This window comes from Ictalurus furcatus, chromosome 28 (assembly GCF_023375685.1).
Source record: "Ictalurus furcatus strain D&B chromosome 28, Billie_1.0, whole genome shotgun sequence".
Lineage (NCBI taxonomy): Eukaryota > Metazoa > Chordata > Actinopteri > Siluriformes > Ictaluridae > Ictalurus > Ictalurus furcatus.
Genome location: NC_071282.1, coordinates 8577015 through 8595594, shown reverse-complemented (window position 1 = coordinate 8595594; position 18580 = coordinate 8577015). Strand labels below are relative to the sequence as shown.

At 38.9% G+C, this 18580-nt stretch overlaps 1 protein-coding gene across 1 annotated transcript in view; it reads left to right on the top strand.

Moving 5' to 3' along the window:
- ppp1cc (protein phosphatase 1, catalytic subunit, gamma isozyme) overlaps window positions 1-11353 on the top strand; it is a 33420-nt gene extending 22067 nt beyond the window's left edge. Inside the window, exons 6-7 of the mRNA XM_053618040.1 lie at window positions 7229-7363; window positions 10240-11353. Of these exons, the coding sequence (XP_053474015.1) occupies window positions 7229-7363; window positions 10240-10329 (225 nt within the window). The 3' untranslated portion in view covers window positions 10330-11353. The remainder of the gene's footprint in view (window positions 1-7228; window positions 7364-10239) is intronic.
- The last annotated feature ends 7227 nt before the right edge of the window (window positions 11354-18580 follow it).

Below are 18580 nucleotides of genomic sequence, written 5' to 3'. Positions count from 1 at the left end.
AATTTGTACCATTGTTTTTCTCACCAGTGCCCTGGCATTACAATGTCCAGAATGTATTACACAAATGTGTCATGTAAAATTAGGAAGCAACAAAGCCCATCTACTAGCCATTGAGGTGTAAACTGATAAATACATCAATAATGCCAGCTAGCTGTAGTACTATGGTGCTTACTTTAATTTGAACATCAACAACAAATAAAAACCAAACTGGTTGTGTGTATATCTGAGACTGTAAACACTGTGACCCCCCCCCCCCCCCAAACGAAGGATGATTTATGATTCCAGAAGCAGAATTATAGATTTTAGAGACTTAAATGTCTTCTTAAAACAACCTTCGTTCTGTGTACTATACGTACATAGTGTGATGTGAACTGTGATGGTAAAACACCACAATAGGGGTACAACAACCAGGGGGACACAAATCACAAGCAAAGTTAAGGTGGGCAAGCAAGTGGGTTGAGGTCTGGACTTTGACATGGATATTCCAACAGCTTGGTTGACAGGTGGTATGAGATGTTTGTGGGGATGCGCTGTGTTTAGTTTTCGGCAAACATTGTGCTTTGTATGATGACCAAACATCTCCACCTTGGTCTTAGTCCAAAGGATATTGTTCCAGAACTTTTGTGGTTTCTTCAGATGCAAAATGATGCCATATTCTTTTTTGAGAGAAGGGGCTTTTTTTCTTAGCCACCCTTTCATTAAAGCAGTGCTTATTCTTTTCACAATGATGTGAAAGACACTTTATCTTTGTCTGATTGTGCTCTCCTAAACATAAAGTTTTAATTTGCTTACAGAGGCTTGTAGGTCACATGATGTAGCTCTTGGATTTTTGTTTGTATCTCTATGCAATAAACGCTCTGACTTTGGTCTGAATTTGCTGGGACACCCACTCCTGGAAAGATTGGCAACTGTCTTGAAGGCTCTCCATTTGTAAACACTGTTGAATGGTGGATTTCAAATTGTGTGGAGATAGCCTTATAGTCCTTCCCAGATTTATGAGTAGCAACAATTGCTTCTTTGAGGTCATGGCTGATGTCTTTTCTCCTTGGCATGATGTAGACACACCTGAGTGCTTCAGAAATCCAAACTGCCAAAAGTTCTACTTTTAGAGATGGTTATACTTCTTGATTAACTGATCTTGTGCAGTTCATTAGTAACACCAGGCTGCTAATTACTCTCTTAATGATTGTGGAAGTAGGAATTATTTACTCCGCCCCCCCCACACACCTGGCTTCTGACTGTATATTGACATATGTTGTGTTTGTTTATTTTTCTGTGCGTCACCTGAGGTTGTGTTTGTGGTGATGACTACACAATTGCTATTTAGGCTCTGATAAATAAAGGCATAGAACTGAAGGAGGAATTCTTTTCCCCATGTCTGAATGCAGGCAATGTGGAAAGATATAATATAAATATTTTTTTCACAATGACATGAAAGACACTTTATTTTGCACCTTTATTTTATTTTTTTTTTAATTTTATTTTTTTTATTTAATTATTTTTTGCCTCAGAGCACATAAACTAGTCAAAACATTTCATAATGCACAGATCTCCAGCCCTCATGCAAAACAGTGATTTTACAGTGGTATCTAGTGGTTTAGCTGGTGTAGAAAATGCAAATAAGTGGTATTTACCACCTCTTTTGGAAAAAAAAAAGGATACATTTGCAAAAAAGTGTCATAAGTTGCTATAGGACAGAATGTCAATATGCTGGAAAAATTATATATATTTACAAGTGTAAAAGTACTTTTTTAATCTTGTTGGGTGTGTTCCTTTAATAGCTTGGTTTTGAGGAGAAAAGAAACTCCATAATTTGGATCAAAGACAATGTTAAACTTTCACAGCAGCTTCACAGACTAAACTGGAGCACCTGACACACCACCATAGTTTATATTTGCCTTAGGAATGATGCATAATTATGTAATTTCCTGGAAAATGCAAGTTTAATCTAATCCATAGTGAATGACCTCTTTTGTGTTAGGCTAGTAAAATAAAATAGTGCATGAACTATAATTTGTGTTTTGAGATGTCTGCATAAACATGTACAACCCCAATTCCAAAAAAGTTGGGATGCTGTGTAAAATGTAAATAAAAACAGAATGCAGTGCTTTGCAAGTCTCATAAACCCAGATGTTATTCACAATAGAACATAGAACACACATAAATGTTTAAACTGAGTACATTTTTACCATTTTAAGAAAAAAAAAATGTGGCAGCCACAACACGTCTCTCAAAAATTTAAACATTTGATATGTTTTACATGTCCTATTGTGAATAACATATGGGTTTATGAGATTTGCAAATCATTGCATTCTGTTTTTTATTTACATTTTACATTTTCACTGTCCCAACTTTTTTGAAATTGGGGTTGTAAAACTGGATCTAACCTGGCCTAAAATTCTGAATAAATCCATGAGGGCTGAATTAAATGTTAGATCTCAGTCCCATGCCTGGGATGTTACAGTATCTCACAAAAGTGAGTACACCCCTCACATTTTTGCAAATATTTGATTATATCTTTTCATGTGACAACACTGAAGAAATGACACTTTGCTACAATGTAAAGTAGTGAGTGTACAGCTTGTGTAACAGTGTAAATTTGCTGTCCCCTCAAAATAACTCAACACTAACCATTAATGTCTCAACCGCTGGCAACAAAAGTGAGTACACCCCTAAGTGAAAATGTCCAAATTGCGCCCAAAGTGTCAATATTTTGTGTGGCCACCATTATTTTCCAGCACTGCCTTAACCCTCTTGGGCATGGAGTTCACCAGCGCTTCACAGGTTGCCACTGGATTCCTCCTCCACTCCTCCATGACGACATCACGGAGCTGGTGGAACATTGGTTGAGGGCATCCTCAAACCTTCCATTTGAGGATGCCCCACAGATGCTCAATAGGGTTTAGTCCATCACCTTCACCCTCAGCTTCTTTAGCAAGGCAGTGGTTGTCTTGGAGGTGTGTTTGGGGTCGTTATCATGCTGGAATACTGCCCTGCGGCCCAGTCTCCAAAGGGAGGGGATCATGCTCTGCTTCAGTATGTCACAGGCATTCATGGTTCCCTCAATGACCTGTAGCTCCCCAGTGCTGGCAGCACTCATGCAGCCCCAGACCATGACACTCCCACCACCATGCTTGACTGTAGGCAAGACACACTTGTCTTTGTACTCCTCACCTGGTTGCCACCACACAGGCTTGACACCATCTGATCCAAATAAGTTTATCTTGGTCTCATTAGACTGCAGGACATGGTTCCAGTAACCCATGTCCTTAGTCTGCTTGTTTTCAGCAAACTGTTTGCGGGCTTTCTTGTGCATCATCTTTAGAAGAGGCTTCCTTCTGGGACGACAGCCATGCAGACCAATTTGATGCAGTGTGCAGTGTATGGTCTGAGCACTGACAGGCTGACCCCCTACCCCTTCAACCTCTGCAGCAATGCTGGCAGCACTCATATGCCTGTTTCCCAAAGACAACCTCTGGATATGACGCTGACCACGTGCACTCAACTTCTTTGGTCGACCATGGCGAGGCCTGTTCTGAGTGGAACCTGTCCTGTTAAACCGCTGTATGGTCGTGGCCACCGTGCTGCAGCTCAGTGTCAGGGTCTTGGCAATCTTCTTATAGCCTAGGCCATCTTTATGTAGAGCAACCATTCTTTTTTCAGATCCTCAGAGAGTTCTTTGCCATGAGGTGCCATGTTGAACTTCCAGTGACCAGTATGAGGGAGCGTGAGAGCGATGACACCAAATTTAACACACCTGCTCCCCATTCACACCTGAGACCTTGTAACACTAATAAGTCACATGACACCGGGGAGCAAAAATGGCTAATTGGGCCCAATTTGGACATTTTCAATTAGGGGTGTACTCACTTTTGTTGCCAGCGGTTTAGACATTAATAGCTGTGTGTTGAGTTATTTTGAGGGGACAGCAAATTTACACTGTTACACAAGCTGTACACTCACTCCTTTACATTGTAGCAAAGTGTCATTTCTTCAGTGTTGTCACATGAAAAGATATAATCAAATATTTACAAAAATGTGAGGGGTGTACTCACTTTTGTGTGATACTATATGTACTATATAATTGTTTTTCCTGCTTTACACTCCTAATTCTTAGTAAAGGGTGCATCAGTTTATTGTCAGCCAATTTATAGATACTCCCCAAGGCCCTTTCACTCTTCCCTCAGATAACATGCTAATACCACAGCTTAGTATTCATAAGAGCTTATTAAAAAGGAAAAGACTGCAACTGCACTTGTATATGTTTACAATGTTCTATGGTGCACTTGAAAGTGCTAATGCTAACTCTAGTTGAACCACCATTCAACTCCTTCAGACTAATAATTGGTAAAACCACCTTTTACTGCAATAACAGCTTTAAGTCTGTTGGAGTAATTTCCTACCTGCTTTGCAGATTTTCACCCAGTGTGGCTGCCAGATTTGCTCCAGGTTGTTCAGGTTGGCTGAGTGTTGTTTGTTGACTGAAATTTGAAATAGTTCCACAGATTCCTGATTTGATTAAGATCTGGACTTTGATTTGTCCACTATAGAGCATTGATCTTTTTGTTGTTCTTTCTTACTTTAGCCTTTGATTGGGCTCATTGTCCTGCTAAAAGGTGACATTTCTACTACGCTTCAGTTTTTTAGCAGACTGAATCATCTCCCTGTATGTTGCACCATCCATCCATCGTTCCATTTTAACAAGATTCCCAGTCAGTGCTGAAGAATACTTCACTGTTGGCATGGTGTTTGTTAAGGAATGGGCCATGTTGGACTCAATTTTTAACCACAAAACCCTTTCCCACATTTTAGCTGGATCAATTTTATTGGACGATCTAACTATTTTTATTGGATGATGTATTGTCCCAGAAATATTCACGATAAATGATATTATTGACATTTTTAGACCATTTTATGCCACTGATATAACTATAATTTAGCGGCATCGTTTTTGCCTTAAAAACTTGCCTTAAATTTAGTCAATATTTTGTCATGTATTCATTATTTTAGTCAATCTTACTCTGACTAAAATGGCAGTGAATATTAGTCATCGGCATTTTAGTTTATGAGAAAATACAAAAAAATCTAACTAAATATTCACACATTTATATATTAACTTAAACATGGATCAACAAAAACATGTCAAAACTGCCCTTGTGAAAAACTGATCTCCTGAAATATTACAATGAGTACACTATTTAATACAATACTGTGAATTCTTTATGCTTTAGTTATTCATTGTCCGTGTTTTAGTGCGTTTTTATGGACAGAGCGTATTCACGTGACTTCCCATTCTACCTATTGCCTTACTTAAGTTTAAGTTCTCTTGTGCGTTAACGTAATTTTCTGCAGAAGCAAGTTTATTATAAAGTAATATTATGTTTATGTTGTGTATATGTCTGATTAAGCTCATATGTGTATAGGATGTATTTGGGAGAGTTAATTAACCCGCTAGTAAAGCACTTCAGTTCATTCTCTGTTCAGCTTCAGCTCATGCAGCGTAAGCGGATCAATGCCCGACATTATTGAAAATGACTGGATTATTTGAAACACTAGGACTATTCTTTCTAATTTTTTTTCTTAAAAAAACAGTTAGTGCATTGTTAATATCTTTGTTGTTGTTGGTTTTTTTTCAACAGTACAATTTAATTAAAACCGGTGCTTGCTAAACATCTTGAATGCAGTTTTTGAATTTAAATGTGCATTTTTATCTTAACTTCAACGTTTGTTAATTTGACAGCCCTAGAGTAGACGAGAGGACCGAAGCCATGTGAATGGCTAAAATGTTGGTGTGTCAGGATTGTCCTCCTCACGCCGAGAGCTATGTGCAGAAACCTGCAGTGTGGTTTTGTTTTGATTCATGTTTTGTCTCCACCCGTGTCCTGTCATTGGTTGTCTACCTTGTGTGTTGCACCTGTTTTTCAGTTGACCTTTAATTAGCTTGTACATTTAAACTCTCGTGTCTCTGGGTTCAGTGCTAAGTACCTAATGTTAAGTGTTTTGTTTCATGTTGTTATTCTCAGTTATTGATCTAGTTTCATTTGTATTATCCCTGCTTTTGCTGTTAGCTGATCGACTGGCCTGTGTTCTGTTTACTGATTTTGATTCACAATTTGGATTCTCTGCCACTGAACTCTGTAGCTCCTTTAAAGTAATTGTTGTCCTCTTTATGGCGTCCCTCACATACCCCCTTCTTTCTCTGATAGAGTTTTGGGGGCTGGCCTTGTTTAAGCAGGATGGTGCAGCTTCTATTTCCTCATAATTGATCCAACAGTGCTCCCTGTGATATCCAAACACCTGGATATTATTTTTTGTACCCTTTTCCTACCTAGTGCATGTCTAAAATGTTATCTCTCATTTCATTAGAATGCTCTTTGGTATTTATTTTCACACATTTCCTTAAGAATCACAGTCTGACCAATGGTACTGACCAAGGGGGACTTTTTAAATGATTCACAGTTGGAGCCCAATTGTACACCAAACTTGGAACTTCCATAGCGCAGTGTTTGAATACTTATGCAACAGGCATTTTCAGTTAATAATTTTGCCATAGCTGTTTTTTTTTTTGTTTGTTTGTTTTTTACATAATCAGTAAAAATTTTTAATTAATTTATTTTGAGGGTCATTCATTTAAATAAAATACAACACAAATTTTCTAAATCTACTATTTTATTATATTAGGCCTATGGTCTATGAAAAAGGAACAAAATAAATCTGTTTAATTTTTTTCTTAATCACATGATCTGTGACCTCCAGTGCTTAAACATTATCTTAATGTTCTTAAAGTATTACTCAAAAGCATAAATAATAAGCTTTTTATCCGATTGATTTGCCATGTCAGTACTTACTAAAACCAAACCTATTGCTTATTAGTGCTATATAACTAGGGCTCTACATTTTAACTATTTTCTCTCCATGATCTGTATTATTGAGTGTTTAAGCAGCTTTGACTACTATGATCTCCTGTTGGACTTTTATAGCACAAAGCATTGAAGCAACTACAAAGGTGATAAGAGGTAGGAAAAGTAATATGCCCAAAACTCAGTTAAATACAGCAATCAGCTTGAAGAATTATGACTATAGAAATATTTTGGCTCTGATAAAATGAGATTTTCTTAATTCATTGAATGGCAGTCATGCCACAGGATGCAGCTATAATATTTCCCCTAAAGTAATGGTTTAAGGTGAGTCTGGAATTATTTCCAACTCTTGTCACTTTCTCCTGTAGGTGGTGGAGGATGGCTATGAATTCTTTGCCAAGAGGCAGTTGGTGACGCTTTTTTCTGCGCCAAACTATTGTGGCGAGTTCGACAACGCTGGGGCCATGATGAGCGTGGATGAGACCCTCATGTGTTCTTTTCAGGTATAGATGATTCTGGGGAAATGGGCTTCCCTTGTGTGTTTGTATTACAAGGATCAGAGATGAAAGGTGTGGGAGGGCACATAATGGTAATGATACAAAAATGGGTGCTGTGGTGACGTGTTGATAAGAAACACTGCTAGTAACCAATCTGCAATATCTGAATTTCTTAAGATTTATCTTCTTTTTTCTTTTTTTTTTTTTATCTCTGGAGTGTGTAATTGTAATGGGGGGAAAAAGAAATTTCACTGCATTTTTGTAATTTGGTAGAACAGCAATAATCCACTTGTATGGATCTTTTTAAAGGAAGATCTGTGATCTCAGGATGTATTTACACATTGCATTCGAATGCCATCCATATCTGGATATCAGTATGAGGAAAATGAACAATCTAATTTTGCCATTCTAATTTTCCATTTTAACATGCACTTTAGTTGTATGCATATAAATACAGTATCTCACAAAAGTGAGTACACCCCTCACATTTTTGTAAATATTTGATTATATCTTTTCATGTGACAACACTGAAGAAATGACACTTTGCTACAATGTAAAGTAGTGTGTACAGGTTGTGTAACAGTGTAAATTTGCTGTCCCCTCAAAATAACTCAACACACAGACATTAATGTCTAAACTGCTGGCAACAAAAGTGAGTATACCCCTAAGTGAAAATGTCCAAATTGGGCCCAATTAGCCATTTTCCCTCCCCGGTGTCATGCGACTTGTTAGTGTTACAAGGTCTCAGGTGTGAATGGGGAGTATGTGTGTTAAATTTGGTGTCATCACTCTCACACTCCCTCATACTGGTCACTGGAATTTCAACATGACACCTCATGGCAAAGAACTCTCTGAGGATCTGAAAAAAAGAATTGTTGCTCTACATAAGGATGGCCTAGGCTATAAGAAGATTGCCAAGACCCTGACATTGAGCTGTAGCACGGTGGCCAAGACCATACAGAGGTTTAACAGGACAGGTTCCACTCTGAACAGGCCTCTCCATGGTCGACCAAAGAAGTTGAGTGTACGTGCTCAGCGTCATATCCAGAGGTTGTCTTTGGGAAATAGACGTATGAGTGCTGCCAGCATTGCTGCAGAGGTTGACGGGGTGGGGGGTCAACCTGTCAGTGCTGAGACCATACGCCGCACACTGCATCAAATTGTTCTGCATGGCTGTCGTCCCAGAAGGAAGCCTCTTCTAAAGATGAGCAAACAGTTTGCTGAAAACACGCAGACTAAGGACATTGATTACCGGAACCATGTCCTGCAGTCTGATGAGTCCGAAATAACCTAATTTGTTCAGCTGGTGTCAAGCGTGTGTGCTGGCAATCAGGTGAGGAGTACAAAGACAAGTGTGTCTTGCCTACCGTCAAGCATGGCTTTGGGAGTGTCATGTTCTGGGGCTGCATGAGTCCTGCCGGCACGGGGGAGCTACAGTTCATTGAGGGAACCATGAATGCCAACATGTACTGTGACATACTGAAGCAGATCATGATCCCCTCCCTTCGTAGACTTGGCCGCAGGGCAGTATTCCAGCATGATAACGACCCCAAACACACCTCCAAGACGACCACTGCCTTGCTAAAGAAGCTGAGGATGAAGGTGATGGACTAAACCCTATTGAGCATTTGTGGGGCATCCTCAAACGGAAGGTGGAGGAGCACAAGGTCTCTAAGATCCACCAGCTCCGTGATGTTATTATGGAGGAGTGGAAGAGGACTCCAGTGGCAACCTGTGAAGCTCTGGTGAGCTCCATGCCCAAGAGGATTAAGGCAGTGTTGGAAAATAATGGTGGCCACACAAAATATTGACACTTTGGGCCCAATTTGGACATTTTCACTTAGGGGTGTACTCACACTTGTTGCCAGCGGTTTAGACATTAATGGCTGTGTGTTGAGTTATTTTGAGGGGACAGCAAATTTACACTGCTACACAAGCTGTACACTCACTACTTTACATTGTAGCAAAGTGTCATTTCTTCAGTGTTGTCACATGAAAAGATATAATCAAATATTTACAAAAATGTGAGGGGTGTACTCACTTTTGTGAGATACTGTACATTGCCACCCACCATTTCTTCTGTGAAAAATGCAAATAGTGAAGACCTAATAGTGGTAAGTCAGCCAGCTGTCACTGTGGCAGGAGTCAGATTGCCAAAGGTTATTATTCTATGGTCTGTAGTTGCTTTTTTTTTTTTTTTTTGCTTAGCTTCTACAGCTGTTTGTTCTGAGACAACATAAACAAAGGTGAGTTGTGATGGAAGTAAATGTAAATGTCACCACAGTGAAGCATCTGTTGAAAGCATCTGCAGTGGTGGCTTAGCGGTTAAGGCTCTGGGTCACTGATCGGAAGGTCGGGGGTTCAAGCCCCAGCACTGCCAAGCTGCCACTGTTGGGCCCTTGAGCAAGGCTATCTGCTAAAGGTACTGACCCTGCGCTCTGACCCCAACTTCCTGACAGACAAACAATTTCACTGTGCTGTACTGTATATGTGACCAATAAAGATTCATTCATTCATCCATTCAAAGCAGATTGTGTTGAGGTTGTTCACATGTTGTTCTTAAAATTCTTAGCAGATTTTTTTACTTAAATATTTAAACGATGTATCTACTTAGTTAGTTAGTTCTTCATAACGACAGTCAAATGTGATCACACTGTATAAATTGCATTTGCCCAAGATCTGATCACAGTATGACTGACCTGACTGATCCAGCCATGTTCCCATGGTGGTGCATGTTGTTGTGTTTGATATCTGCCTCTTTAACCTGATGTAATCCTAAATGATAATTTCAAGATCAACAAAAACATGTTAATACAAAGTGTAAATATAAGCATTTGTTTTAATAGAAACCATAATTTGTTTCTTCTGTAATTTCCTTACAGATTTTGAAACCAGCAGAAAAGAAGAAGCCGAACTCGAGCCGTCCAGTGACTCCACCGAGGAATATGGTCACCAAGCAGGCAAAGAAATAAAGCCTGTCACCAGTGCACTGGCCATTTTTGGACTTGAGTTATGATGTGTCTTTAATTTGTCACAGCTTCAGAGTTTTTCCACAGTTTTCTCCCCATTTTTGTATTTAATCTACTTTCTTACAACAACTGAGAAAGACCGCAGTCCCAAACTGAGTGGGCCTTGAATATTTTAAGATGCACATTTTTAATTTTAGTTTGATCTCGTATATGCATAGTGGCAAAGCATTCACACCGTTTTGGCACCAGTTAATGCAGGGAACTTTTCTATCTGTGGAAGAACTCCACCATTTTTTCTCATAATTTTGTATGTTTGGCTCCCCATTTAAACCACTGTGAACAAAAAAGCTAAATATATTCACTTTAGCAAATGGCATCGGAACTAAGATTTCACACTGGCTTTTGTGTGAATGTGCCAAATTTGCTGCTCTATCCAGTTGTATTTTAAGAAATGTTTTAAGATTATCCTGTTAAATCTTTTTTCTTAAAGGCAATAGAAACTAAATTAATTAATGCATAATGAATCTGTTGATCTGTAGCATTGTATTAAAAGCTGAGCACATCTAGCTGGGGTGTGTTTTATGAAACAGATTATATCCAAATTAAGCAATTAGCATTAAACCTCAGTTGTTTTTTTTTTGCTTCAGTTCAGTTTTTATTTTACCAAGATGCCTTGTTTGCTTTTTTTTTCTTTTTTCCTTCTCTAGACATTTTGTTTAGGATTAAGTAGTTTTGCATCAGGTATGAACATGTCAGAATATATGTTTCTCATTAGGACATTTTGTTGTGCGCATTATCACTCAGGGTACGCAGGTTTTTGGCATGCCTCTTCATGATGTAGTTCTTTGTCGTGTGTTATCTGACAAGTTCTGCATTTTTAAACGAAATTGTTTTAAGAGATCTTATGTGTCTCCCAAACCAACTGTCTATACAAAAACAATTTGTTCAGTCTGGGCAATAACTCACATTTTTCCACATTATAAATAATTGTAATACTTGATAAAAATAAAATGTAATGTTAATTGGGTGTACACAAACTACAAATTGTTCTTGTTTCTGCACTTCTAAAGAGCAAGTTATTACTGTAATTTAGTAATTATGATTATGAAAGATTTTTCTAAAATTGTTTTCGATTTACAGTACAGGTGCTCGGATGCACATTCTTGTGTCGTGGAAATTAGACAAACACTCGCAGACTCATCCTCTCAGGTGAAGAAGTTTATTACAGAAGGATGAATACAGGATAGAAGATGAGGGCGCTCTGGGGCGCTTGTGCTGAATGTGTTCTATTATATATAAAGTGCAGGGCACGATTCACTTCTATGTACTGATAAGGAGTCGTTTGAGGCAGTTCAAACAGGCTTTGTTTCAGGGTCTTAGCAAATGTGCATATGAATCCTTAATAGAAAAACATGTTTGTGTCTATGTTAGCAGATAAACGTTCTGTACTAATCTAAAGAACATGACCTTCTTAGGCATGCATCCTTGCGCAGGCATAGAACACAACTTACTGCATAAAATAAAAGACAGTTTCTCTCACACTTGCCCATGCATGCAATTACCCAGTCAGCCAATCATGTGGCAACAGTGCAATCCATAAAATCGTACAGATACAGGTCAAGATCTTCAGTTAATGTTGAATCAAACATCAAAATGGCGAGGGGAAAAAAAAAAAATTCTCAGTAATTGAATGTCATGGTTGTTGATGCCAGAAAGGCTGGTTTTAGTATTTCAGAAACTGCTGATCTCTTAGGATTTTCACACACAGCAGTCTCTAATGTTTACACAGCATGCTGCAAAGATTAGGAATTTGATGCTACAATGGGCACAGGTTCACCAAAAGTGAACAGTTGAAAACTGGAAAACAACACTTTCTGTCAGCTCAAACTTTTCCGGCCATTCTCTGTTGACCATTCTCATCAAGATGATGATTTTTTTTTTTTTTTTATTGCAACATTATGAGTAAACTCGACAGACTGCTGTGCGTGAAAATCCCAGGAGACCAGCAATTATGGAAATATTCAAACCAGCCTGTCTGCCACCAACAAACATACCACGATCAAAATCACCGATCACAATTTTCTCCCCATTCTTATAGTTGAACATTATCCGAAAGCTGTTGGCCCATATCTGCATGGTTTTATGCATTGCACTGCTGCCACACAATTGATTAGATAAGTGCACGAATGAGCAGTTGTACATGTGTTCCTAATAAAAGTGTGTGTGTGTGTGTGTGTGTGTGTATACACTGATCAGCCATAACATTAAAACCAGTGACAGGTGATGTGAAGAGCATTGATTATATCATTACAATGGCACCGGTCAAGGATTAGGCAGCAAATGAACAGTCAGTTCTCGAAGTTGATGTGTTGGAAGCAGGAAAAATGGGCAAGCGTAAGGATCTGTGCAACTTTGACCAATGGCCAAGTTGTAATGGCTAGTCGACTGGGTCAAAACAGCAGGTCTTGTTAGGTGTTCCTGGTATGCAGTGGTTAGTACCTACCAAAAGTGGTCAAAGGAAGGAAACCAGTGAACCACAATCATCTCAGTCCAACTGTGAACACCAGGCTGTTCCTCCAGAAGAAACAGCACCACAGTCTCAGTTAAGTGCATTGCACCATCATCATCAGAACTACAGAGGCTTAACCCCTCGCAGCTCGGTGGGTCACCAGCACTACACTCACCACTGCGCCAGCTCACTCAGCACCGAATCCTTATTCCATGCAGAAAGAATGCACCAAAGCCCCTTGACAACACCACTCTACTTGTTGGAGACTCAATAATCAGGGATGTTAGAAACAAAAGAATTAAAACTTATTGTTTTCCTAAGGGAACTGTACTGTATGCAACATCATGGAAAACATCCAACAGATTGTAAGGAACAATCCAAATCAAATTGCATATGTCAGGCCCGATACCAACAATCAGGCAGGGGTCCAGCCCCTTTACTATGCTGCTGAGGCTAAACACCTGGCTGGCCTCTACATGCACTGCACAAGGGGTCCATTTCCCGGACAACATTAACCTGTTCTGGGAGCGAAGACATCTATTTACGGTGGACAGGTTTCATTTGAACATTACTGGGACTCGAATGCTCACGTCCAACCTACTCTACAGCATCTCTCATACACTCTTAACAGCCTTCAGCAACAACAATAGCAGCAATACTACTCACAACCCTGGGAAGCAGTTAGCACAGCCACAGTCACCCCTCAGATCAGTCATTACCTGAATGAGAAATATGACTGAAGAAATGGATAAAAGGCATGGGCTTCTAACTAAGCTCAGTCAGCATCGCACCCCAAGATTTATTCCTTCTCTCACTACGTTTTCAACAGTCCCTAATGGTGTCTGACATGTAGGTAACCATGCTACTTTTCAGAATATTCCAGTCATTTGCAATGTGCATGGCATGCCATGGCATGGCATGGCATGGCTGTAGGAAACAGTAGAGGTCCTCAAATACATGTAATTTAATTGAGCTGAACTGTGCAAGTAATTATTTTATTGAACATCAGTTATGTAATAAGTTTAATTTTATTCAGTTCTAAAACTGACAGTGTTTATAACCTAATTCATGCTACAAATTTTTCCTCTTCACTCTGTTTGCCTAACTTCTCTTGCACATCTTTCACTAGTTTTTCTCAAATTGACTCAGAGTTCCTTACTAGGAGGTATCACATATGAAAGCCACCACTTGCATGCTTGATCACCTCCCTACAAGCTTAGGGTTAAATCTTGTTTTAACTCTGTGCCCGATTGTTTTCAGCATTATTAGCGACTATCTTAGCACTGGTGTTGTACCAGCAGCATTGAAAACTGCTGCTGTAACCCCAGTTACAAAAAAGCATAACGTTGATTTGGACAATTTAAATAATTATCGCCCTACATCAAACTTTCTGAGACTGTTATAACCTGGTTTAGATCTTCTCTCTCTGATCACCGCCAGTTTGTTTTTATGAGTAGTTTCAGGTCTGAGATTGGCTTTGTTCCTACTGGTGTCCCTCAGGGATCAATTTTAGGCCCCTTACTTTTTAGTATTTATATATTTCCTCTTGGATTGCTCTTAAGATCACTCCGGTTTAATTGTCACTTCTATGCAGACGATACTCAGATTTATATTCACTCTAAGCCTGGTCAAAATGTTTGTTTCTTTTCTCTCACATTGTATTTCTGAGATAAAAACATGGATGACCCAAAACTTTTTGTCTTAATAGTGATAAGACTGAGATTTTGCTTATTGGCTCTTCACATCTGCTTTGTAAAGCTGGTTCACTAATGTTGAAGGTAGACAGATCTGCTTTGGAGTTCCAAACTTGATTTAAAAATCTAGGAGTCATATTTGATTCGAGTCTTTTGAACAACACGTACAATCTACTGTCAAGGATTCCTTTTTTCATCTCAGAAATATCGCTAGATTTCACCCTATGCTATCTTCTCCTGTGACTGAAAGGCTTATCAACACTTTTGTTTATTCTCATATTGATTGCTGCAATGCACTTCTTGCTGGGTTTCCTAAAGCCACACTAAATAAATTGCAATGTGTGCAAAATTCTGCTGCTAGGATCCTGTATCCTCCAATACTGAAGTCCTTGCACTGGCTCCCGATCAGGTTTTGTGTTAAAATCCTTATGCTCATATACAATGCACTGCATGGTCTGGCCCCTCAGTATCCGTCTGCGCTTTTAACTTTATGTAGTCCCAAGCATCATTTGCGCTCCTCTCAAGCTGGTTTACTGGCTGTCCCACAGACACGGTTGCAATCTGTAGGGGACAGGGCTTTCTCGTCCTATGCTCCTAGACTCTGGAATGCACTCCCTGCTCATATTAGAGATGCACAGAATTTGAGCATTTTTTAATTTAACCTAAAAACTTTTTTTTTTTTTTTGGTTAGCATTTTTTAAATAGTTTTAACCATTTTGTTTTTGTATGTTTTGTGTTTTTTTTTTTCTTGGTATTTTCTTATTGCGTAAAGTGCCTTGAGAAGCCACTTTAAAGGCATGAAAATTTTGTTTGCATAATTATTATTATCTCCCTGTTCTTAAATACGTAGTACTAAATGTACGGTCATTAACAAATAAGTCTTTCATAATTTGCCAACTTGTTGAAAAATATAAGCTGCATTTTCTTTTACTAATAGAAACATGGCTCGACAGTAATTACAATTTTGTACTTAAGGAAACATTTCCCACAGGTTTTTAATTCTTCCGTGTCCCTAAAGTGAATAAGAAGGGCAGGGGGTGTTGCCTGTCTATACCATCATACTTTATGTTGCAAACAGATTTGGAAACAACTCAAGTACCTTGCATTGCATCTCAAGGGTGATCAGTCTGTTATTTTATTAGTCATCTATCATCCTCCTAGACTTGAAGTTTTTCTTGATGATTTCTAGGAACTGCTTTCTAGGTGATCCATGGACTCTCAACTTCACAGGGTTAATGAACTCTTTTGGCATGTTTCTGGCCCCACACACAAACATTTCCATACACTCGATCTGGTGACCTCATATGGTTTAGCTATTAATGAACCAAAGATAGTTGACATTGTCATGTCTGACCACTATTGTGTCTTCTTTCAAATTTCAGCATGTACTGTGATTGATAAGAGGACCGTCACTAAGCGTTATCTCACTGCTGATACAGCTGCCACTTTCATGGAGCTCATATCATCTCTCCCCCCTCTTTCACTCCTTTCCTCAGACACTCTAGTGGAGAGCTATATGGCACTTTTCCACTGCAAGCTACGGCTCGACTTGACTGCTTGCTTATTTGGGGCTTTCTACTGTGGCTAGTGCCTGGTACTTTTTTTTAATACCATCTCGGTCGAGGTTCCAAGTGAGCCAAGCCGATACTTTATGTGAGCCACACACCGAGGGAGTAGGGAATTCTCCTTAACTAGTTGTTCTGTATTTTGCCTGAATAAATGTGTCATTTAATACATACTTTGTGTATGGTATTATTCTATTAATTGAAAATTATGTATCAATTCTCATTACAGATGAAAGTCTGTTTCTGACAAAAGGTTTCTGTCTTAGATTTTTACATCTCGCTTGTTACCGATTTCCAAACAGGCATTTATCAAAGTCACTCCTGCTGAATCCAATTCCTCATATCGTAGGTTCTAGAATGCCATTATTTTACATCCTTAATAGGATCTTTGTTCAGTGAACAGGAATGCAGCCTGACTGTGTATTTGTACAGGGCTTTGATAATACATTATTCCTGCGTGAAGTTGAGTGGAAGATGGCACCCACGTTGAGGAGGCACTAAACTGCAGAGGAAAAGCAAGCTCAGAAAAGTAAAGCGAGCCAAGCCATACTGTGAAGTGGAAAAGTGCCTTAGTATCAGGCTGATCAAATGTATTAACTCTGTTGTCTCTAGGATAATTAAAGCTGCCCCTTGGAGAAATAGTACCTCCATTGTAAAAAGAGACTGCAGAAGAGCAGGAAAGCAATGGAAGCACACAAAGTTTATGGTTCACCAAGCTATCTATAAAAAAACAACTTGAATATACTTAACGAAATGAGGTCTGCTGGAAAATCTTTTTTTAAGTTTAATTGACAGCCACAAAGACAACCCCAAATTCCTATTTTCCACCATAGATAAGATGCTAAACCCCTCACTTAAAATATCATCAGACCATTTCACAGCTGAAAAGTACAGAAAAGTTTGCAGATTTCTTCAATGATAAAATTACTATCATAAGGCAAAACATCCTGCTGGTATGTTTTCTAACTCTCCACCTATTGCTGTTAAATATAATCTATCCTCTTTCTCAGTGGTCAGCCCTAACACACTTACCCTGGTTATATCACTTATGAATTCTTTTAGCTGCTCTCTCGACCCATTACCCACCAGCTTTCTTAATTTGGTTTTAAATTGATTATTCCCAGACATCCTGAGCATTGTTAATCTGTCCCTCCAGCAAGGAATTTTTCCACACACACCTTTAAGACAGCTATAGTTAGGCCTCTGTTGAAGAGAAACCATCTTGATTCTTCTGTGCTCAGTAACTACAGACTTAACTCTAATCTTCCATTTATTGGCAAAATAATTGTAAAAGTTGTGTCCAGACAGTTCAATAACTCTCTCAACATCAATAATCTTAATGAGACATTTCAGTCTGGCTTTCAGTCCAAACATAGAACAGAAACTGCTCTTCTAAAAGTTTTAAATGATCTGCAACAAAATAAGGACTCTGGTAATTTGTCAATTCTAGGCCCTTCAGATCTCAGTGCTGCCTTTGACACAGTCAACCATGGGTTTATGCTTGACCAACTACACAACTGGGTTGGCTTATCAGGCCTAGTCCTAGATTGGTTTAGATCATAATTAAGAAGCAGGGAATATTATGTTGCACTGGGTACACACACCTCCAGATGCCATGTGATATCTTGTGGTGTTCCCCAAGGCTCAATTTTGGGTCCTTTGTTATTTAAGTTATATATGCTGCCATTAGCTGGTGTAATTAACTGATATAACATCTACTTCCATCATTATGCAGATAACATGTGGGCATCTGGTGCAAATGAGAGATAGAGTTACAAGTCGATTAGCACCCTTGTAAACTGCATAGAGAGCATAAACTGCAACTAAATAAAGATAAGACAGAGGTATTTATTATCAGAAATTATGCACAGAGAAAGTTAATTATGCCATATCTAGACTCCTTGTCTTTCAAGGCTAATGACTGTGTTAAGAATTTAGGGACTGTGTTTAACAATGAGCCTAGTTTAAAAAAAAAAAAAAAAAAAAAAAAAAAACCCAAACATATTAGCAATGTTTGTAAAATGGCATATCACCTTTGTAACATCTCTAAAGTACATGATATTCTCTCCCACGTGGATAGTGGGAAACTCATACATGCATTTGTTACATCTAGACTCGACTACTGCAGCAGTGTTTTGGTGGGCTTACCAAAGCGCTCCATTAAACACTTACAAAGAGTTCAGAATGCTGCTACAAGAATGCTGACTGAAGAATCCTATCACTCCAGCAGTTAAATCACTTCACTGGCTACCTGTGTCTTACATAATTGATTTTAAAATCCTGTTATTAATTTTCAAATGTCTTCGTGGTGGTGCTCCTACATACTTTGTAATATGATCACTAAATATACTCCTGCTAGATCAGTTGCAACCTGCTGGTTGTACCTAAAACGCAGCTGAACAGCGGGGAGTCGGCCTTTAGTCACTATGGGCCTAAACTGTAGAACTCTCTCCCCGACAACCTATGTGCAGTTGATTCAATTAGCA